General features: G+C 42.4%; 1 protein-coding gene across 1 annotated transcript in view; it reads left to right on the top strand.

Annotated features, from left to right (window-relative positions):
* SHTN1 (shootin 1) overlaps window positions 1-23,332 on the top strand; it is a 152,144-nt gene that overhangs the window by 94,311 nt on the left and 34,501 nt on the right. Inside the window, exons 11-13 of the mRNA XM_084841960.1 lie at window positions 821-917; window positions 9,433-9,515; window positions 22,182-22,288. Of these exons, the coding sequence (XP_084698086.1) occupies window positions 821-917; window positions 9,433-9,515; window positions 22,182-22,288 (287 nt within the window). The remainder of the gene's footprint in view (window positions 1-820; window positions 918-9,432; window positions 9,516-22,181; window positions 22,289-23,332) is intronic.

A 23,332-nucleotide genomic window follows, 5' to 3' on the forward strand; every position in this document is an offset into this window, starting at 1 on the left:
CTCCAAAAGCATAGGATGATATAACAGTAAGAACTGACACAATAAAATTGGACCCATGAACTCTAAAATAAAGGAAGGCTGCTTCTATGGAATCCATAGCTTTTCATGTAACTTCAGTGATACTGAGCTTACAAAGGGGCTGTGTCTAGATAGATACATCACTTTTATCCCTCCTAATTGTTAGCCTATCACTGAACATGCATCGGCCATTTCTTAAAAATTGTATATGGTCAGATGTTTTCTTTCACAAAATTAAGCAGAAACCTGTTTTATTGGCAAGAACTGCTTTTAGATGCATGCTACCATATATAAATGTTTGCTAGATAATTAGCTGCAAAATTCCCAAACACTGATATATAAAGGTTTTTCAGAAAGAAATGACAAGTTTTGCATACAGGTTCGGTAGCCATTTTGCTATTGGCCTTGTACTTGAATAGATAAATGCTTGCTTACTTATTTAATAAGTAAGTATTGTCACACTCTCAGCCAGCGAGAGTGACAATAGTCAGTGATGCTTCATCCTAAAAAAAATAAATGTATATCAAAAATATGCCAGCTTCTGTGATTTTTTTAAACACCCTGAAGTTTTTCTATATTGGATAATTAGAAAAGTTTGGCACCCTGATTGGTTCTGACAAACTGTGTAGCTGCAGAAAAGAAAATGCCAGCCAATGTTACACCTTCCTAGCCCATTGGGTATTGAATCTCTTTGCAATACAAAGGAGTTGCTTTTTATTTTAGCAAACTTATGTATGCCTAATTCCAATATATATGAGTGCAAAACCATTTGAACTGAAGCCTCAATTCTGTCTTTGTACAGTTGATGAACTTCAAAAAAGAATACATCAATCAGAAAACCCAGTTCCACCCCCACCCCCACCCCCTCCACTTCCTCCTCCTCCTCCAAATCCAATAAGGTAAGTCCTGTATATACTGCAACTAAGCTCTTTGCTTAGGCAGATGTATATCCTCCTCAGTCTTAAATTCAAGCATATCAAGGAACAGAGAGCTTCAGCTATTGGGCGGTATAGCAATGTAATAAATAAATAAACGATAAGATTCACACATAGCATGGCTTTCATCAAAATCTCCAACCAAATCAAAACACATTAGTATAATTAACCAGAAAGTTAAGGCACAATCCTATGGCCGCTAGACAGCAGTTAGACGGCCATAGGACTGGTCAGTTCCTGGAGAACCACCTCCCACCCCCTTCCCCACCACCTTGTAGGCAGCACAGATTGACCCTGGGCTCCGTGCCTGTAAGAGCAGTGCAGAGCGGGGCAAAAGGGGACATTCTGGGGGCGGGGAGTGCAGAAGGGCCAGTATGACACTTCCCAGGCGTTGTCCGGCCTCTCCACCCTGCGCTCCAACGTCCCGCAGCTAGGCAGCCAAAATCAGCCGTCTAGCCACAGAGGGCAGTTGGAGCGTGGAGGAGAGGATCCCCTCCCTGCTCCTCCGCCATGGATAGGCGGTTGCCTCCGAGTTCCAAGGCCACCTATCCTGATAGGATTGCTCCCTCCAGTTTGTCAATAAAACACCCAGAATCTAGGACAGTACTAAAAGAAATAACTTTTGTTTCTGTGCTTACGAAAAATGCCTCTGCCTAATTGTCATACCACAGCTCACCCCATTCAGCAGCCTCTCCTAACCCTGCATATAACATGTTCAAGGGGCTGGAGGGGCCGCTATAGGGGGGAGGAGGCAGGAAAGTCCACTTCCACCAGCCCAGTTGCACATGCTTAAACCTGGATCCAACCGTAATACTTTCCCTGGCTCAGAGGTGAGGACACCTTTTCAGCCAGAAGGCCAAATTCTGTTTTGGAGAAGCTCTTGGGGCTGCATTCCAGTGGTGGGTGTGGCCAAAAGCAAAGGAGGTGGGGCTGAAGACAAAAGTGGTGGGGGCCGAAATTATCAGCATATTTTAGCTTAAAGCTCTTTCTACCAATAACTAAGCCTTAGGAGAAATATTTCAACCATTTAGAATGGGGAAATAAACTGCCCAAAAGCCAAGAACCCACCAGGTGATCAGCGGTTGGGGGGAAAAGGAGTGGAGATGGGTTTTGGCCCTCTGGGGAACCCTAGGGGGCTGGATTGGGACCCCAGGAGGACCAGATTTAACCCCTGGGCCTGAGGCTTCCAACATCTGTCCTAGCTGATAAAACAGGCAGGTAAACAATGTCTTTGTTACGACAATGGATCCACAGTAAAAAGCAATGGTTGAGAAAAATCAAAATTATTTTTCTGACTTCCTGACAGAAAATGCAGCATGGAATCTAGTAAGCATAATTTTGATTAACTCTGAACTGAATCCCCCTTACGCAAGACTTGGTTGTACATTTATAAGAACTTCCCTGAAAATGGATGCAAGGACATGACCTGCTTTTAGGATATCAGGAAGGGTGAAACAAAGGCCAGCCACTTAGAGGAGCATGCATGTTTGCCTCGTAGGAAGAAAGGCAGGCTGGGTGTCTGGGTGAACCGAAGCTCAAATATAAGCTTACAGATTATATGTAATTTCTACAATTTAACCTATTGCATTCCTAACTCTCCATGACAGTCAGGTAGGCAATATGGAATTAGTAGATCCCATTGGCAGTATATGGATGCTCTTAGGATATAGCCATGGGAAATGGCTGTCGAGAAGTTTGGAACTGATCTCTTTGCTCCAAAGCCTCAACATTACAGCAGGAGTTTATGAGTCTAAGGATGGTATATGAATCCACACCCATCTAAACGTGGTAATTGTTAGCTGTTTGTATTCAACATGAACTACAGTCCTTTCCTGGGCTGAAATCTAATTACAGGGTTTGTGTTAGCAGCTAATGGATCTTTCTGAGATCTGAGCTGCTTGTCTTATATACGCATTTGAAATTAAGAGTTTAGATCTCAAAAGACACTGCTCAGTATAATTTGGTGGTACCTACATGACTTTCTGGTGTTCCAGTATGCTGAATAGTTCTTTCAGAAATGAGAAGGCAGCTAGTTCTAATCACTGGGGTGTAGCTTTTGATTATGAATGATGAGAAAGATCTGATCTGCAATTTATTAACGAGGTTCCACAGATCTGATTGTGAGTGGTGACTGCCTCTACGCTTTTGATTGTCCCTGACCTGGTCAAGATCCGCAGCACAAAGATGTCCTCGTCTCCCCTGAGTTCTCCATGAATCGCAAAGAACTCAGAGGATGAATGACTCTCACTGTGAGAGGCGCAAGAGAGAACAAGTCTCTCTTGATTCTTCAGTGTGCTCCAAAGCTCAATACAGAGACCTACTTGGCCCTCTCCTGAGTTCTGTTGTGTGTGTGCCAAAATGGAGGGCTTAGTGATGACCAGAAATAATGGGTGGCTACTAAAGCAAGTCAAACATTGTAGACTCCCATTTAACTGAAAGGTACATAAACTGATCTCTCAAATAAGTACATATGATTTTTTTCCTTATAAAATATACTAAACATTGAAAAGGAAAAACAGTTTATAACATAGAAAAAGAAATACAGGTTATAATGGACAGAAAACATAAGGATGAAAGTTACCTTAGATCCTTTGGAGGGGCTGTGGTTCACTGGTATAGCACCTCTTTTGCATGCAGAAGGTCCCAGGTTCAATCCCCGGCATCTCCAGGTAGGGCTGGAAAAATTCCTGCCTGAAACTAGGGATAGGCAGATACCCTACCTGCTGGTCTGGGTGGGAATCTGCCCTTGGGGGGAGGTGATCCGTCCCTCCCCCCAGAATCCGTCCGGGCTGGCTCCATTCTGCTGCAGTCCTGCGGAGCCGGCCACTGGGTCCACATCGCTGGTGATACGGCTGGCCACCATTGCTGTGCTGTATCGCTGGGCTAACTCCGGATGCAAATGGTGTCCGCTACGCCATTTGCATCCCTGCTTTTTCACGCGATAGGCTACGCAAACATCTACATAAATATAATCTGCGTCGCCTATTGCGTGAATAAGCAGGGACACAAATGGTGTAGTGGGTGCCATTTGCAGCCATAAAGCAGTTAGATTACGGCTGCATTTAGGTTAACCTAACAGCTTTACGGCAGCAAATGGCGTAGTGGACGCCATTTGCGTCCGGAGTTAGCCCAGCGATACGGCATGGCAATCGCTGCATGGAGGAGCTGGCCCGGACCGATTCTGGAGGGAGGCGGAGGTGAGTGCCCTTTTCCGCCACAGACTCCAGAGGCCGGATTCTTTGGAATCCACCTTCATTGGAGTCCGTGGCGGAATTCTCCGCCATCCCTGCCTGAAACCCTGGACAGCTGCTGCCAGTCAGTGTTGACAATACTGGGCTAGATGGACCAATAGTCTGACTCCGTATAAGGCAGCTTCCTGTGTTCCCAACCTGTTGTTCAAACTGTAGTGAACAAGATCCACTTTTCAATAAATGTATTCGTTTCTAATGTAAGTACTTAGGATTTTAATGGGACTTAGTCTGCCATATAACATCTGGTTCATTCACATGAATTTCTAAATAGATCTGTTTGTAAGTCTATTGTTTCCTTCCTTTACTTCACGAGACTTGCTTAATCTTTTTACACAGTCCAACGGCTCTATTTGCTGCCAGTGCAATTTAGGTCTATTTGAAGAGAACAGTTACTCGGTTAATGCTTTGCATGCCATGCCCCCAGTGTGCTCAGTACTATATCTCTTAAAAGCCTTTCTGTGGTATTCCAAAGCAAGGCAGGAGTATAATCCATTTTAAACCTATGAAGTACTTAATCAAAATAATATTCATACATGATCTAAAGCCCAGATGAAGGCATACCATATATTTGTGTTTTCAGCAACTGAATTCATGCTACCTTAAATTGTCATTTTAATTTACAATTATGTTCTTGTTATAAATAATGGTTGGTACAATCTGGAACATCCTAGATCAAGAACGTATAACTGGTTATGGATGATTTTCTGTATTTTTCTTACATTAAGGAGTACGTACCTCAGGATAGTTCTTGTATAAGTGACTGATCATAAAATCAGGTTTCTGTCAGGTAGTGTGCTGGACTGCCTTGTTAGCTCACCAATAGAAAAAAGAACCTTACACAATTTTTTGGAATGTTTTACTACCCCAAGTGAAATTCCAGTGTATCTCAGGGTAGTAAAATGTCCCAAACCAATCATGTGTGTAGTGTCAGAATGAGAGCACTTAAGTCTGCTTCCCTTGATCAGTTTTTGTTTGAAACTGATCGGGGAGGGGGGGATTGCCCAAAGTTTTTTCACCCCTGGGATTTGTTTTTGCCCCAGAGGCAAAAAATTAATACGATTTCTTGGGATATTTTTTGTCCTGGGCACGTTTTGTTTACAGAAAGAAAACTGTAAACGATAAGGGGCTGAAATGTGTTGACATTGTTTACTACAGTGCAGTTGACAATGTCCATGTTATAGGTCTACTTCTGTGTAAATATTTTAATAACAAATACACCTGGGGCAGGGTTTTATCCCAACCCTGGTGGTGTTAAGCCATTACCATAAAAAGAAGATCTTACATGGTCTTTTGTCAGGTCCCTTCTAATGAGATTGAAATTGGAAAGGGGGTTCAATTCTATCTTGATAAGTATATGGTTTTAATAAAGAGCATGTGCAGGATTCAGTGAAAGACAATTATTTTCCTATTACTTGCCTTCTGGGCTTGGGCCTGGCCTTGTTTTTCTGTTTCTTCCACCATTTACTAATAAATACCTCTTGTCTAACCATTCTTTTATATTCATCTTTCTGCTTGGTAAATCATTCTGGACTTTCACGTAGCTGATGTTCAAGCCTTTTTGTTTCATACAGAAAGATGTCCTTTAATTCTTCCAAGGTTAACGCCAATGTTGTGTTTCCACTTTTAGTCTCTTCCTAATCTTTCCATCCCCTGATCAAGTGGTTATCTTTACATGGAAAAAGACTGAAAGAAACGTTGTTTCTCTCCTTTTATAAAATGCTTTTTATAAAGTTGAGTTTTGTAACAGATCTGCTATATCAAAAATCAAATCAATCAAAATCTAAATCACAAATTGTAAATTATTAATTAAACGAAGGAATGAAGTTAATTTATAAAACATCCTTTAACAAATCCTGTTATTTCCTATTGTCGATGCATTTTGTTGTAATTGGCATATGATATATTTTGGCCACCTAATGCATAGAGAAAAATCACTGGAAAAGACCCTGATGCTGGGAAAGATCGAAGGCAAAAGGAGAAGGGGACGGCAGAGGATGAGATGGCTAGATAGCATCACCGATGCAATGAATATGAACTTGAGCACAGTCTGGGAGAGAGCGGAGGACAGGAAGGCCTGGCGTGCTATGGTCCATGGGGTCACGAAGAGTCGGACACAACTGAATGACTCAACAACAACCATGTTTGACCAAACAAACACCACTTAATTATAGTCACTCCTTATACTCCACATGCAAAAAAATTTTAGGTGGCAAAATTCTTTTAACTATCCTTTCAAGGCTAGATTGAGCAGAATGGCTCTTTGGCTACATGCCAAATGGGTCTTGCAGCGAAAATGCTTCCCAAACAAGAAGCAGGAAAAGGCTGCTTAAGAGCTTCTTTTTCTTCAAACCAACTGCTGAAACAGCTAAGCATAGGTAAGACAGGCCAGTACAGTAACTAGGAAGAAAAGGCCCAGTTAGGGCCAGACTTCGATGTGTCATGTAGTTGCCCTGGTGTAATTGATTTGGTGGTGATGATGATGATGATGATAATAATAGCTGGCACAAAGAGGGTGACCTGAATCTGGACCGTGTCACGGGGAGGGAAGTGCTCCTCTGCCGTGGTTCTGATCAGAATCACACGACACACGCCTATTGCAATCAAAGGGAAAGCTCCCATTGGCACCAGTAGGAGCTTTCTTCTTCTTGGAGGGGATGATTCTGATTCCCTCCCATGGTGGGAGCAATTTTTTTTTAAAATCTCCCCCATGCCACAGTCCTTTTCTGTCTCCCCCACCAGCTTTTTTTTTCCAGCGGGGCAAACTAGGTAACAAATGTCATACCTCGTTTGGTTAGCTACCAAGGTGAGAGTTGAACAGATTTTGACACTTTTATGTCCTCCTATACTAGGGCCTTTGTAAGGCTCCATCTCACTATCCCTTTTTCATTGATTCCTTGATTGCTCAGGTCACAATACTCACTCTTCTCACCTCTTCCTCAGTACTGAGCTTCTTCCACTTTACCTTGTCTTCCTTTGGGTCTCCTCTTTTTGGCCTCTTGTTTATTTGGTCCTGTTTTTACAGCCATACTGCTTCCTTGGGCCATCTGTCCTTTAGTGTTCACTCCTCTAAAACATCATCCCATTTAACTTCTTTTCCCGTGTTTCTTTTTGCTAATAGAACACCAATTGCACTTATCCTTAGAACCCGTGTGAGGTTTTGCTCCCTGCCAAATGGACCTGTTCCATAACATCAGAGAAATTTGCCTCTCCCACCCTTCTCCAAATAGAATGGCATGATACTATCTCGGCCAGTGTCTCAAAGGTGTTTGCAGACAGGCAGTGGTTGCCAGTTTTTTACCCACGTATATCTTGTGGGTAAAAAAAGTAAATAGTGGGTAAAAAAGTAAATAGTGGATAAAAAAGTGGGTAAATGTAACGTACATAGTTGCGATTTGCCTTGCATCACCACTGAGTATGGCAAAGAACATGCTTGGTATGCAACAACTGAGACAATAAGATATTTAACTGACAATGGCAGTAACATTTAGTGAATATTTTTTGAACGGAAGCCCATATTAATAAGACTCACATACATAATTGTATATAGAGTACCCATCAGAACTGTTGTGATTGTTTAAAATGTGTGTCTTCATAAGAAGTGCTTCCAGACTGAAGGCTCCTAGCACTACCAATCAAAAGATTTTTGTGTGGAAAGAAATAAGATGGAACAAGCAGTGGAAAAAACCAGGAGAATTACAAGTGGATGACCATGAGATCTGGACCCTCCATAACATTCTGGGAATGAGCCAGGGCAGTTGCATGACAAAAGCTTCATTTGGAATCCATATTCTTTTTCACAAATGTTGTTTGCATGACTACAGCTGCAAGTTCTTACTGATTTGTTGTACTTAATTATCTCTCTACAAAGCTGTGTCTCTGTTGCAGGATATTTTATTTATAAAACAGGAAAAGTGGTTTACAACAATAAAATAAAAAGAAAATCTAAAGCCAAAATAAAACAAATAAACAAACCATAACTAGATAAAATTAAAACACATATTGAATTCATATTAAAAAATGAAAGCAATGAACAGCAGCAAGGCGACCTCTTCACTGCCCTGCCAATGTGTTAACCTTCTCGGTTGGTTTGGTTGGTGGTGGTGGGGGCGGTAATAATTTTGAGGGCCACATGCAAACAGCTAGTTTTCTTTTAAAAGGGTGAGGAACAGACGTGGCATTCCCTCCCTATCTGTGATACATGGAACAGATATTGCACTATTGTCACTGTATCAGAGCTTGTAGGAGTATCGAACAAAGGATAAAATATGGTTGGAGCACACTTTGTCTGATTGTTTAACGTGGAGAACAAAAATTGGTCAATTTCTATTTAATCAGCATGGAACGTGTCACACAGGTTAGCCTTTATGTTTTAGAAGAATTCTCACAGTTCTAAAATGTGCTTATCCTCTAAACGTTGCAGGCAGTTGTTGTTTCAAGATCACTGAATTTCTTTATTCATTTGCCCATTATTTAACATTCTAAAAGGTGCTCAAGGCATCCTGGTATGCATACATAATAACAACTTTTTTCTTCCTTGTACGCATTTTAAAGGCTTTTTGTAAAAAGAAAAGAAAGAAATGACAACAAGCACCTCATATTTGGTCAAATATTGACTTGGCAGCGCCTGTTTAAAATTAATATCATGCTTTGTAGATTGAACGGCAAGCATAGATACTGTGAGGGTTTTTATTTTCCATTCTCATTTTGTTTGTTTACCAGTAGACCTATTCTAGCAAATACATACTGTAGAAATGAGGGGACAATATAGAGGCTCCCTGCTGGGAAACATTGTTCTCTGGAGAATAATGCATCATGTTAACATTTCTAAACCTTCAATTTTTTATTGTGTGAGAAGGCTTTATTTTGTCACACATGTCACAGTGCCACGTTACCTCTTAATATTCAGATCTTGAGTGTTTTGCACTATGCCTTGTCAACAGCAATTGCAAAATAATACATTGGGTATATTTTTAGGAGGTGTGACATTTTCTGTCTCTGCCTGGCAATGTTTGAACACTCTTGTCAATAAGAGAGCTAGCTGTTCATCGGTTAGCACCGGCCCTTTTCACAATACACATAATATAAACAGGCCCCAATCCTAGAAGCGTTTTATGTTCTCACATGAATGGGACTACAAGCAATGATGGGCCCTAAAGCTAGTTCTGAAAGTACAGGTGTTATGTTCAAGAGAAAGCTGAGTGACTGTCTCCATCTTCACTTTGTGAAAGGTCCCTTATGTCAATGATTCGTAAGAAGTCTCATCCAAACAGCAGTGTGACCAAGAAAGAAAAGACATCTCCGCAAGAATCAGGTACAGCATATTTTCCTGCCAGTAAAATGAATTATTTTGTCAGAGTAATCATTTGTCTGTGCCTTCTTGGCATTTCCTTTAAACAAACAAACCTTCCATTTTAAGAACCATCCTTGTTGACTGAAAATCAGGTCAGCAGAAACCAACAGGGATTTTTTACTGTCTGTGAATAATTGTGGTGGCGTTACCAAAAAATAATTACGTAAGAGGTTTTGTGTATAATGACTCAATCCCCAAAGGCAGACTCTTCTGCGTTACTGGGCCTCCCTAACATGCTTAACCTTTTCTGTTCTTGATTATTATGCTCAGTGTTGATGCTACCTGCTTATTCATTACGATATGATGAAAGACCAAGTTCTGAACCTCCACCTCTTCATGCCAACTTTGTGTTACAATAGAACATAAAAATCCTGATTGGAAGCATAGTTTATTATTTATTATTTATTGTTTATTATCTATTATTTATTACATTTATATCCTGCCTTTTTTCCTCTTTAAGGAACCCAAGGCAGCATACATAATCCTCCTCTGCATTTTATCCTCACAACAAAAACCCTGTGAGGTAGGTTGGGCTGAGAGACTGTGACTGGCCCAAAGTCACCCAGCGAGCTTCATGGCCAACTGGATCTCCCAACTCCCTGTCCAACACTCTAGCCACTACACCACACTGGCTCTAGTTAATGTGGGGTCCACAATACCGCATCCATAGTGCTGCATGAACCACCATACGACTGCCATGGCATCCATCAGCCTATACACCCTCCTCCACACTAGATCACTTGTCTTTAAAAAATGATTAAAATGGCCCCCATTGCCTATGCTTTTCCTCTGCCTGGTTGCTCCCCAGTTGTTCCTCACTGAGACTTCCCTATACATACCCACTTCCATTCTGATTGGACAGCAGCAGGCCTTTGGATTGGTTGGAGAGGAGAGAGAAGGACCAGTGGTGGATCAGTGTGCTAGTGTGTTGTAGTTTGAAGAAGAGAAGGTTGTAGGGGGCATGGAAGGAGGATAGAAAATGGAGTGGATGTGTGGGGCGGGTAAAGAAAGAACAGAGGGGGCATGAGGGGAGGGTGGGAAATGATACAGAGAGAAAGACAAAGGGTTTGGGAGCAGTGAACCTGAGAGAAAGGTTGTGTGCTTGTATTAGGGTGGTGATCCGAGGTGAGAGAAGAGTGTATGTGTCCAGTTGGATGGTGACATGGGGGAGAAAGATAAGAGATTTGGGTGGAGAAGAGTTGGCTGACAGAGAGAGAGAGAGTGAGAGAGTTTGCTTTCTGTGAAATGGGTTTCTTTGGATTGGAAAACTGTGGGTTCAAAGCAGTGGTTTTGCATTCAGGGCTCAGACTCCACTTCTGCCTTGTATTCAGGTTCCTGGGGAAGTTACTTTGGCTACTGTGAAATGGCTGTTTGAGACATGGGTGCAAGGAACTGTGAGACTGAGAAAAAGAAGAAGAGAGGGTAAGAGAGATGGAGGCGCAATGGTAATCTAGAGAGACTGGCCTTGCCCACCATGGCAGCCATTTTATAAGTGGACATGACCCCGTAGCAGTCATTTTGTGACAGCACCCACAACACTTTATCAAAGACCCCAACATGAGCGTGGGCCCAAAATGTTCAGGTCTCCTTAGACGCACAACTCAAATTACTCTGAGGATCAGTTTTACATTTTTGTTAATTAAAGGAATCTCTATGCTACAGTATCCACCAAATTCACTGGATGACCTTGGACCAGGGTGGGGGAAGGAATACGTACACTGCCTTGAGTTCTTTGGAGAACAGGCAGGATATAAATGTAATAAATAACTTAAAAATTCCCTTTAATTCAGTATTTCCTTTTAACCTATTCTGTAGTAATCCCCTTTTCTTATTGTGCCCTACAACAAGGGATGTACAGACTATGTAAAATCCACTCGGTCTGTGTTTTGTGGATTGTCAGGCATCTTTTGTTCCATCGTCTGCTCACAGACGGATGCCAAAAAAAAAAATTCCTCATGCGGAAAAATACGCAAATAATTACGTAAGAGGTTTCGTAACAATTTGCATAATTTACCTTAATACGTAACATTTAGCTTATTGTCCGCCATTCCATTAAACTTTTCCTCAGCAGAAATGTGTATTTTCCTATGAATAAATATGCATAAATTTTGGGAAAGTTTAAAAAAAATAAATCAGAAAGTCGACAGACTCCACATGGCCTGCGGAGGTTGCTTCGCAGTGAATTCCACAGGTCGGATTCTTAGAAATCTGAGCTAATTTTAGTCCATCTCGGATTTTTCCAGCCTCCGTACGCACAACACACACTACTCTCTTGTCCTTTGTGCCTCTATATTACCATAGGTTTGCACCTCCATCTCTCTTCCCCACCATTCTTCTCTTTCTCAGTCTCAGAGGTCCTTGTTGTTGTTGTTGCTCAGTCGTTAAGTCGTGTCCGACGTAGGGATGTACGAAAGTCACTTACCTTTGACGAAATTTGCTTCACGGTGGGGAGGAGGCGCTCCGTCCCTCCCCCCAAAATTCTGGCCGGGGGGGAGGCGCCCCATCCCTCCCCCCCGAAATTCTGGCCGGGGGGGAGGCGCCCCGTCCCTTCCTCCCGAAATTCTGGCCGGGGGGGAGGCGCCCCGTCCCTCCCGCCGCAAATCCCGGCCGGCCGGGAATGCAAATGGTGGCGGCCGTAGCCGCCGCCGTTTGCGTCCCTGGAGTCAGCCGTGATGGGCTACGTAAATGTTTACGTAGCCTATCATGGCTGATTGAAAAAAAAAACAAAACGCGTAAGCAAATGGCGGCGCCCATGGGTGCTGCTGTTTACGTTCCTTATTTTGGGAAGTGTAGTCTACGTAAACATTTACGTAGACTACGGCTTATTTTCGCCGTAGTCTACGTAAATGTTTACGTAGACTACACGTGCCAAAATAAAGAACAGAAACATACGCGCGGGTTGTTTTTTTTTTTTCACTCAGCCGTGATAGGCTACGTAAACATTTAGACAATCTGCCTCTTCGGAACCCAGCTTGTACTTGCGGTAGTTCTCGGTTCACATACTGCTGAAGCCTAGCTTGTAGGATTTTGAGCATCACCTTGCTGGCATGTGAAATGAGCACAATTGTACGGTAGTTTCAACACTCTTTGGCGTTGCTCTTCTTTGGAATTGGAATGTAAACTGACCTTTTCCAGTCTTGTGGGCACTGTTGAGTGTTCCAAATTTGTTGGCATATTGAGTGCAGCACTTTAACAGCATAATCTTTTAGGATTTTAAATAGCTCAGCTGGAATACTGTCATCTCCACTAGCTTTGTTGTTAGTAATGCTTCCTTAGGCCCACTTGACTTCACTCTCGAGGATGTCCGGTTCAAGTTCAGTGAGCGCAGTATCATGGCTATCAGGGACACTAAGATCTTTCCTGTATAGTTCTTCTGTGTATTCTTGCCACCTCTTCTTAATCTCATCTGCTTCTGTTAGGTCCCTGCCTTCTTTGTCCTTTATCATGCCCGTCTTTGCACAAAACGTTCCCTTGAGAGCTCCGATTTTCTTGAAAAGATCTCTAGTCTTTCCCATTCTATTGTTTTCCTCAATTTCTTTGCATTGTTCATTTAAGACGGCCTTCTTGTCTCTCCTTGCTATTCTCTGGAACTCTGCATTCAGTTGGATAGATCTTCCCCTTTGCCCCTTGCTTTTCACTTCCCTTCTTTCCTCAGCTACTTGTAAAGCCTCCTCAGACAGCCACTTTGCTTTCTTGCTTTTCTTTTTCTTTGGGATGGATTGAGTTGCTGCCTCCTGAACAATGTTATGGACCTCCATCCATAGTTCCTCAGGCACTCTGTCTGTCAGGTCTAATCCCTTAAATCTATTCCTCACCTCCACTGTATATTCATAAGGGATATGATTGAGGTCATACCGGAATGGTTTATTGGTTTTCCCTACGTTCTTCAGTTTAAGCCGAAATTTTGCAAGAAGCAGCTCATGATCTGAGCCACAGTCAGCTCCAGGTCTTGTTTTTACTGACTGTATAGAGCTTCTCCATCTTTGGCTGCAAAGTACATAATCAATCTGATTTTGATATTGACCATCTGGTGATGTCCCTGTGTAGAGTCACCTCTTGTGCTGTTGGAAAAGAGTGTTTGCTATGATCAGCATGTTCTCTTGGCAAAACTCTATTAGCCTTTGTCCTGCTTCATTTTGTACACCAAGGCCATGCTTTCCTGTTATCCTGGTGGTTTCTTGACTTCCTACTTTGTCATTCCAATCCCCTATGATGAAGAGGACATCTTTTTTGGGTGTTAGTTCTAGAAGGTGTTGTAGGTCTTCATAGAACCGATCAACCTCAGCTTCTTCGGCCTCAGTGGTTGGGGCATAGACTTGAATTACTGTGATGTTGAATGGTTTGCCTTGGACTTGTACTGAGATCATTCTATCATTTTTGAGATTGTACCCCAGTACTGCTTTTCCCACCCTTTTGTTGACTAGGAGTGCTACTCCATTTCTTCTTAGGGATTCTTGCCCACACTAGTAGATATGATGGTCACCTGAAGTAAATTTGCCCATGCTTGTCCATTTTAGTTCGCTGATTCCCAAGATGTTGATGTTCAATCTTGCCATCTCATGTTTGACCACCTCCAGCTTACCTTGATTCATTAATCTTACATTCCAGGTTCCTAAACCATATTGTTCTTTACAGCATCGGATTTTCTTTTCACCACCAGACATGTGCACAGCTGAGTGTCCTTTTGGCTTTGGCCCAGCCGCTTCAGTCTTTGTAGCGCTACTTGGAAATACCCCCTGCTCTTCCCCAGTAATATATTGGACACCTTCCGACCTGAGGGTCCCATCTTCCAGCGTCATATCCTTTAGCCTTGTGATACGTTCCATGGGGTTTTCTTGGCAAGAATACTGGAGTGGGTTGCCATTTCCTTCTCCAGTAGACTACATTTTGTCAGAACCCTCTGCCATGACCTGTCCGTCTTGGGTGGCCCTGCACGGCATAGCTTATGGTTTCACTGAGTTACACAAGCGCCTTCGCCACAACAAGGCAGTCATCCATGAAGGGGTCAGGGGTCCATGCACCCATGTTATTCCCTTTTTTTATTACTATTCCCTTAATTCAACCAGTCTAAAACCGATATTCAGAGCCACAACAATAAAACTGCAGCATGATCAATAAAACAAGTGAATTAAAAGCCATTCAAACAGGTGGTTTCCAAAGCCCTTTTCAATACCGTAGCTGAAGAAGAGGCCAACAGCACACCCCTTGGCTCCTTCAGCTTCATTCCTACTTTCCTTCTGACAAGCCCCACAATTACCTTTGCAAATGTTTGACAGCTCTGTGCAACCCAGGAGAGTGTATGGAGCTGTCAATTGCAGCCCGGTATCACGGACTCACTGCAAATGTTTGTGGAGACAGGGAATGAACCCCAGTTTGAAAGGGGACACCCACCTTGATTTGGGCTGGTCTAATGCAATGCTTGCATTTTTTTAACATCCCCATTAATTGCTGCATGTTTAGTCACATCCGTTCTGATTAGATCTTTTGCACTTCTGTTTGAACCTGTGTGCATTTGACCCTGCTGTGTCGCCCCAGCCGTGGGCGTTGAACTTTTAGGTTAGAAGTGCCAAAATAGTGATAAATCGGACTCAAAGGTTTACTTACAAGGAGTACTTTATTGGGTAACTTACAGCACACAAGCGTACCCAATGGTTGGATCAGACAGCTTCTCTGAGCCCCGAGCCATTGGGTCAAATGGGTTTTATACAATACATGTTAGCCATGAGGCAGCACAACTCTAGCAAGCACCCCTAGCGTTCATTCCCAGCATAGGCTAGAAGTGTTTGGTTCTCAAGCACAGCCACCTGTAAACAGACTTTGCTTCCCAGGCACATCAGAGATAAAGACTCTCGTCATTAGCAAGGAATGCACCAACAAGGCTGTTATCGGCCTTTGACTCATCTGCACATGCTTAGAGGCTTACTAGCATGGGAAATACACCAATAATGAAGTTAAGCAAGCATTATGGATCTCTATGCCTCTCTTAACACTATATATGACTTGGCTACGCTCCTGGGGCCAATACACCTGCATACTAATAAGATACACCTGTATCTTGCATTGCTGGGCCTTCGTGCCTCTGTCTGTAGGTAACAGCTTCCCTTCATCTGTCTGCACCCATGTGCCAACTGAGAATAGCACTTCATGAATCTGACCAAGTGATCTCCGGCCCATCACACATTTCTGCCATGATGAAGGTGTTAGATTTTTAGAGTGCAGTCCTGTGCACACTCGCTTGGGAGTCAGTTGTCGTGATTTCCCTGGGGGAGTCCTCATCAGAGGAAGAGCTTGAAACTTCAGAGCCAGATGTCCCCAGGGAATAAGCCGCTTCAGAGGACCCAGCACTACTCAAGACAGTCCTGAGTCCTCAGAGATGATGCCTTCACATCTGCCTTCTCGAGAGGCAGAGAGCTCAGCTTCTGAATTGGGGGGGGGGGATGCTGAGCCACCACCTAGCCCTTGAGAATGCTGATGCCTTAAAATTCAGGCTAGTATGGTGGCCAGACAAAAGAGTTCCCACCTGCTGAAGAGGGCTCTTCATACGTGAAGGACTCCTCATGAGTAGTGTCCTCTTCACAAGGAGAACTTCTTACCCAAGCCTCTGCTGTGGTGCAGCTGAGTCCTGAGTGGGGCTTCGAAAGCACCAGCATATAAGCTGTCAGTGGACATCTGCTAGTTGCTGGAACAACACCTTGCCTCAGTTTGTAGTATCTTGAACCCTTACTCTTTGGACTGTCTTTGTGTTGGACTGTTTATCTGTGTTTTCACTAAGGCCATGCCTCAGATCCTTCTCTTGGAACTATCTTCCTTGACTGGTAATACTGTGCCCTTGACCTTTGCCCGCTTACTGACTTCTCCTGTTTTGAACTGCCCTCTTGCCAGACTGATAAAACCGTGCTTGACCTTTTGCCTGTCTGCTGATTAGCTTTGCCCTATAGTTGGCTCTAGGGCTGAGCCTGACCCAGACATAGCAGGACATCAGTCTACTTCAGAGGTGGGGTGACTTTGGGAGGCTAAGCCCATGGATCCTCCCACTGCTGTGGGCTGCAGTCTGCTGACTGACCTGGAAATGATTTTTAAAAGAATGAGGGGGGAAATGGCATCCACAGCCATTTGGAGGCAAAAAGGTCAAATTTAACTCCTTTGCAAGCTCTATTTGATCCCTTTGGTACTCCATAGTGCTATGGACGCCATATTTTTCCTCAATTTTTTAAAAATATATTTTTTCTGGGGGCAGCAGGGCAATGGGAAATCTGCATAGAATTGTGCTGTTCACTGTTTTTGTATGAGCAGAGCATGCTTTTCATTTAATTAGTATATTTTACCAGCTCTGACCTTCCCTAACTTGCACAATAATTTGCTAGCTCTATAAATGGTTCAAAGTGTGTGTGTGTGTGTGCGTGTGTGTGTGTGTGTGTGTGTATATATATATATATATATATAGTGCAAGAGCTGCCATTTGATCTAGTTATTTCAACTAGCCTCTGGCTTGTTAATGATGGTCATTAACAACTTAGAATTCATGCTTCCTATTCTTCAGAGATAAATAGGCGTTCAGGTTTAAACAGATGGTCTGTTTAAAGCCTAACTTTAAATAGGTGCACAATATATTTATTGATTTGATTTGTACCCCACTTGTCTACCAAAAAATGGCACTCAAGGTGACTTACATGCATAATTAAAATTGATTAAATTTTTGAATATAAAATAAAAATATAAAATTAAATTAAAATAAAGACTGGGTTAGACAAATTTTGGGGGCTGTGGGCACATTTGGCAATTTGAGAAACTCCTGGGCACCACCCCAAAATGGCTGCCATGGATGGTGTGGCAAAGGACAAGTAACCTGCCCAAAAGACTGAGTACAGTGCACAGATGGTGTCCAAGCCCAAACACACTAAACAATTATTTTGGACCCACAGTTTTCAGCACCAACAGAAACCTATTTCACTGCAATCCCAGTTGCTGGTAAGAAAATGTGTTAATCAGAAAAAAGTAGGAAGGACAGAGCACCTTGGTGGACTCCAAGAAAGGTGTCGGGGGCATATTGGTGCCCAAGGGCACCATTTTACCTCCCCCAGATATAGACTAATACTTCTCTGCAGACTAAGAATAAAGCCAATCTAAATAGCATGGCCCAGAGTTCCATATGTCCCATGTCATTAATTGTCACGATCTAATTCAGTGGCTCTGCTCACCTCTCCTAGAACATCAGCATGTTCATGTGAAGCTTTTTGCATTCTTTTGAGAAGGAGCTTTTTGTTTCACTTGGAGTGTGAACATTCTACCTTTTTCATGTCAGGGACATGTTGTTTTAGTAATTCTCTGCCTCGTATTTCTAATGTGCAAAACACTTGATGATCACTATCATATTCATCCTCATAACAGTCTCGTTGAGCATGTTGTTTACATTTTACAACTGGGGAACTGAAGTGTTATTTTTCAGAGCTAACTAGTGAGTCCATTGGTTGGTTGTTAAAGGCTTTATCCCCTTGATAGCACTCTGTCTTGAATATTTAAGGTCTTTTGTCTCCTTGCATAACTCAAGGTCATGTTATACTATTTAATACTTGCTACCCTTTATATTTAACAAAATATACATAATATCATAGCCTTGCCCTCTGTATTAATTAGTCTGTTATATCTCACTGGTACTGTGTACTTGCAGTCACTGAGGTGGATTAGAATCTCCACTTCACTCATAAGCATACACTAGAAGGAGGGAAAAATCCAGTCTTTTAACCACCTTAACCACCATGAACATAGTACTATGAAGTCGTTGAAGGTATGGGGTAATGGATCAGGCTTTAAAATTTCCGACAGAGTTTATCACAGTTTGTGAGATTAACCAGAAATCCAATATTGAGTGTACCAGTAGTATACCAAGTTAAATCGTATATATTCCGCGGTTATAGGGTGGTATGCTTCCCAGTTGTAAGCTGCATTTTCTTGAAATTTAACCTGAACATCTTCTGGAAGCACTGGAAGATCTACCTATTGAGACTGGCTTTTGATGGCTAAAGACTGGTGTGGAAGGGAGGTTAGGCTGGTATTTTCATTTTGTTTGGATTTTGTAGGAGGAGGGTATCTAATGCGTATGTTGACAGTTTATTTTTATCTTTTGGTTTGAAATGTGGAATTGCTCTTTCAAGAATACAACAGGCTTTTTTGTGGGGTGGGGTGGGGTGGTGGTGTATTTATTTATTTATTTATTTATCTTGAAAAGTGCCAAACCACATATGTGGCTTTACACATATGAAAAACAGGGATGCTCTGCACAAGCTTAAACTAGCAGGCATGTTTATGCATGCTTGAATATAGGCTCATATTACCTTCTTCCCAACTTCATCCTTATGGTCATTCATTTGGCCAGCTCTAGTGAAGGCACTAGATACTTTGCCACAGTGGCATATAAATGTGAATGGAGCATTCCAGAATTGCATTTGAATAATTCCTAACTTAACTGGTTAAATTGGGATTATATCAGGATGAACAAAATATTCTATGATCCTGCATGTTTATCCAAAATAAGGATCATGTGAAATAATGCAAACAACATTTTTTTCAGAACCTGCTAATAGAATACAAAGGAAGGAACTCAATAGTAGTTCAAAGCATTTAGCAGAGTAGCTAGTTTATACTAAGATTTCCATAAGCTAGCAACGTGGTAATATAAACTCACTGACACGCCAGTAGGGATATACAGATTTTGTTTTGTGGATTATCAGGTGCCTTTCATTCTGTCGTCCGCTCATTGATGGGAGTGGATTTTACCAATTTCCTAAATTTACGTAAATTCTCAGTTGTGCAAATCTGCACTTATGAAAATGTGCAAATCCCCCCATGTACATTTTAATGCTTTAGCTTATAGGTGAAATGTGCATTTTTGGCCAGTGATTTTTTAATTTTACAGTGTTTTTTTTACTTTTAATTTTTTTCTACAACTAAATTTACCTAAAATTTTGGAAAGTTAAAAAAAAAACTGCTCCGCAAATCTGCAGAATCTGTGTGACTCAGGAAAAGCCATCCACTGCAGAATCCGTGGGTTGGATCCATAGAAATCCAAACTCATTGCAGATTTTCATTGCAATGATTCCGTTGCAGATTTTCCAATATCCCTACATGATATTTTCCAATATCCCTACATGCCAGTGAGTTGTGATTTTGCTTAGGGAGACCCTTCTGTGATTCTGTTCTCACTTCCAGTTAGTTCATTTTCCTACCTTGCTCCCACTAACCCCAGCCAGCAGCTGAGCATTTCTTCTACACAGCAGTTTGTATTACACTTTCAAAACTGTACCTGCTTTCTCTTTATGGCTCACTAGACAGCATGGGTCCCTGGTGGGTTGGTGAACGGATTGCCCTGCTCACAGTTGAACGTTGAGTGTTCAGAAACTTCTGCTGGTGCAGAATGCACCAGAATGTGGAGCATCGTTATACCAAACAACCCTGGCTGCCGATCCATTGGAAGATGCTTTATTATCACCTTCAGAGCCCCATGTTGCTTATTGTTATTGGGGAAGCATAGAACTACAGTCAGGACCAGAAATATCGGAACAAGGATGACTGTTTTGGCAGTTGGCCTCTGTACACCACCACATTGAAGTTGAAAGGAAACATGCCCAGATGGGAGCGAAGGCAGGACTTTCAGCTGTAATTCAAGGGGGTTGACTTAAGTGGGGCGCTAGCCATTCAGGAAGGACAGCCAGTGGCATACACACACACACATTGTTGGTGGCTCATAAGCAATGGAACAAATGGCTGACAAGCAGCTGCATGGCCAGGTGTGGCCTGTTTCCTGGGTGCCCCATGACCAGTCAAGCAAATAAAAGGCCTGGAGGTGGTTCTGAGTGTTACATTTGCATTTGGCAGCTGTTCACTGGAACTCCCAACATGAGGTCCAAAGAGGTGTCCATGAGAGTGAAGGAGGCCATCATTAGGCCGAGGAAACAAAATAAACCCATCAGAGAGATTGCAAAAACAGTGGGAGTGGCCAATACAACAGTTTGGAACATCCTGAAAAAGAAGGACTTAACTGGCAAACTCAGCAACAGCAAAAGGCCTGGCAGACCACAGAAGACAACTAAAGTGGATGACTGCAGAATTCTGCTCATGGTGAAGAGAAACCCTTTCACAACATCTAGCCAGGTCAAGAATGCTCTTGCGAAGGTAGGCATGTCACTATCAACATCTACAGTCAAGAGACGGCTTTATGAATGTAAATACAGAGGCTTCACAACAAGGTGCAAACCACTGGTAACACTCAAGAACAGAAAGGCCAGATTAGCCTTTGCCAGCAAACACCTAAAAAAGCCTGCCCAGTTCTGGAATAAGATTCTTTGGACTGATGAAACCAAGATTAACTTGTACCAGAATGATGGGAAGAGAAAAGTATGGAGAAGGAAAGGAACAGCTTATGATCCAAAGCATACCACATCATCTGTCAAACCTGGTAGAGGCAGTGTTATGGCATGGGCATGTATGGCTGCCAATGGAACCGGGTCACTGGTGTTTATTGATGACCTGACTGCTGATAAAAGCAGCAGGATGAACTCTGAAGTGTATAGGGCTATACTTTCTGTTCAGATTCAGCCGAACGCTGCCAAACTGATAAGACGCCGCTTCATACTGCAGATGGATAATAACCCAAAACATACAGCAAAAGCTACCCAAGAGTTTCTCAAGGCAAAGAAGTGGGCTGTTCTTCAATGGCCAAGTCAGTCACCTGATCTCCACCCAAAAGAGCATGCTTTTCACTTACCGGAGACAAGACTGAAGGCAGAAAGTCCCACAACAAGCAGCAGCTGAAGGCAGCTGCAGTAAAGTCCTGGCAAAGCATCTCAAGGGAGGAAACTCAGCATTTGGTCATGTCCATGGGTTCCAGACTTCAGGCAGTCATTGACTGCAAAGGATTTTCATCCAGGTATTAAAGGCGATCCTTAAGTTTGAAGTGATGTTGGTTTATTCCATTACTTATGAGCCACCAACGATGTGTGTGTGTGTGTGTGTATGCCACTGGCTGTCCTTCCTGAATGGTTAGTGCCCCGCTTTTGTCAAACCCCTTGAATTACAGCTGAAAGTCCTGACTCGGCTCCCATCTGGGTGTGTTTCCTTTCAACTTCAATGTGGTGGTGTACAGAGGCCAACTGCCAAAACACTTATCCTTGTTTCGATATTTCTGGCCCTGACTGTAAATACTTATATGAATATTTGTTTTTTAATTATTGTGTTTGGCTATTTTTAATTGCAATTGTAAGCCACTTACATCAGTGCAGCTTATATCAGTGGTATTTTAATGTTAGTGGTGGTGATGATGATGATGATATAATTATTATTATTTACCACCACCATTTCTCTTCTAAATTGGTGAATCTGCATTCTACTCTTAACTCTCCTGTGATGGATTTTGGGAATCAATGATCTAAGCAACATAGTAGTTCTGCCTTCAGCACCAAGGTTAGCGCTTGAATGATGGCATGAGTCAGGAAGGATGGCTTTCCCCCCCTCCTGACTCTTGTTTTCACCAACTTTCAGTAAAAGGAAAGCAACTCATACAGGGAAGTAGTAAGCTCTCTAACAGGAATATTCACGATGTTTAATTTGACTTTTTTATTTGTTTAGGAGCAGGAGAAGTAACAGATCTGAAGAGACAAGCCGTGGAAGAAATGATGGATAGAATTAAAAAGGGAGTTCACCTTAAACCTGTTAATCAGACCAACCGTTCTAAGACAAAGGTGGGTAGTTAGCAGCCTGCATGTAAAATGTAAGGGGGTGACTTCATGTAGAAAGTGACTATATTTCTTAGAACTGCATATATCTGCTCTATCCCTCTATTCCAGTAGAACATAGGGGTTCTGAAGTTCCTCTGATACAGTTACCTGGACTAAGATAGGATTCTTCATTCTTAAAACATAGTGAAAGTGTACAGTTGGTTTCCATGCTCTCTTTGGTTCTCTTTTCTGATATTAGCATCTTTAGGATTGGAGTAAGGTCCCAGCTCTCAGAGTGCAACATCACAAACCCTGTACCCTTTTGATGGACCTGAAAGCAGGACCAGCCTCCAGCACAGGCAATAGTGGAAATAGCTATATACTAGGAATGTATCAGAAATCAGTTTCAGTTCATTTTTTTTATCAGGATTTACCCAGTTCTCGCCTTTCTGACCAAATACGGATTTGGATGCAATCTACAGCTGAAGTCCATACATTTCCAAGCTTGCAATATGATTCGCGGACCAAAAATATTGTGTTCAACAGCATGCGTACATCCAAAAATGCACATGAAAAAATGTGTGCTTTTGGCAAATGAGCACAAATACGCTTTAGTCAATAGGAGAAGAATGTATACATTTAAAAAATGTGCACTGTTTATGCATACATTTGGAAAAATACGCACGAAAATATGCATGGATTTTCATGCGAAAAGAAAAAACAAAGCTCGCAATCTGATACAGACTCAAGTCGGAACAGGCTTCAAGATGGAATTTGGAGAGCTTCAGCAACCTTGCTACTATCATGACTTTGATCATTTGTGTGGGAGATCAAGGAGGCTAATTGGAGGCCTGATGGGGCAACCTATGGCTTCTAGGTTTGGAAAAAAAAATAGTGGGGGGACTCCCTCCCCCAACTATCTCAAATACCTTTTTCAGACTGTCCCATATGAATTAACCATGAGCTGGTTCAGAGGAAAGAGAGTTGATTATATTAGGATAAAATGAAGGGAGGGAGCAACCTGGGTTCACTCCAGCCTGTATTGCTACAGTTAATGGAGTCTTATAT

This window comes from Heloderma suspectum, chromosome 3 (genome assembly GCF_057233095.1).
Source record: "Heloderma suspectum isolate Gila_16-S chromosome 3, 16-S_ref, whole genome shotgun sequence".
NCBI lineage: Eukaryota > Metazoa > Chordata > Lepidosauria > Squamata > Helodermatidae > Heloderma > Heloderma suspectum.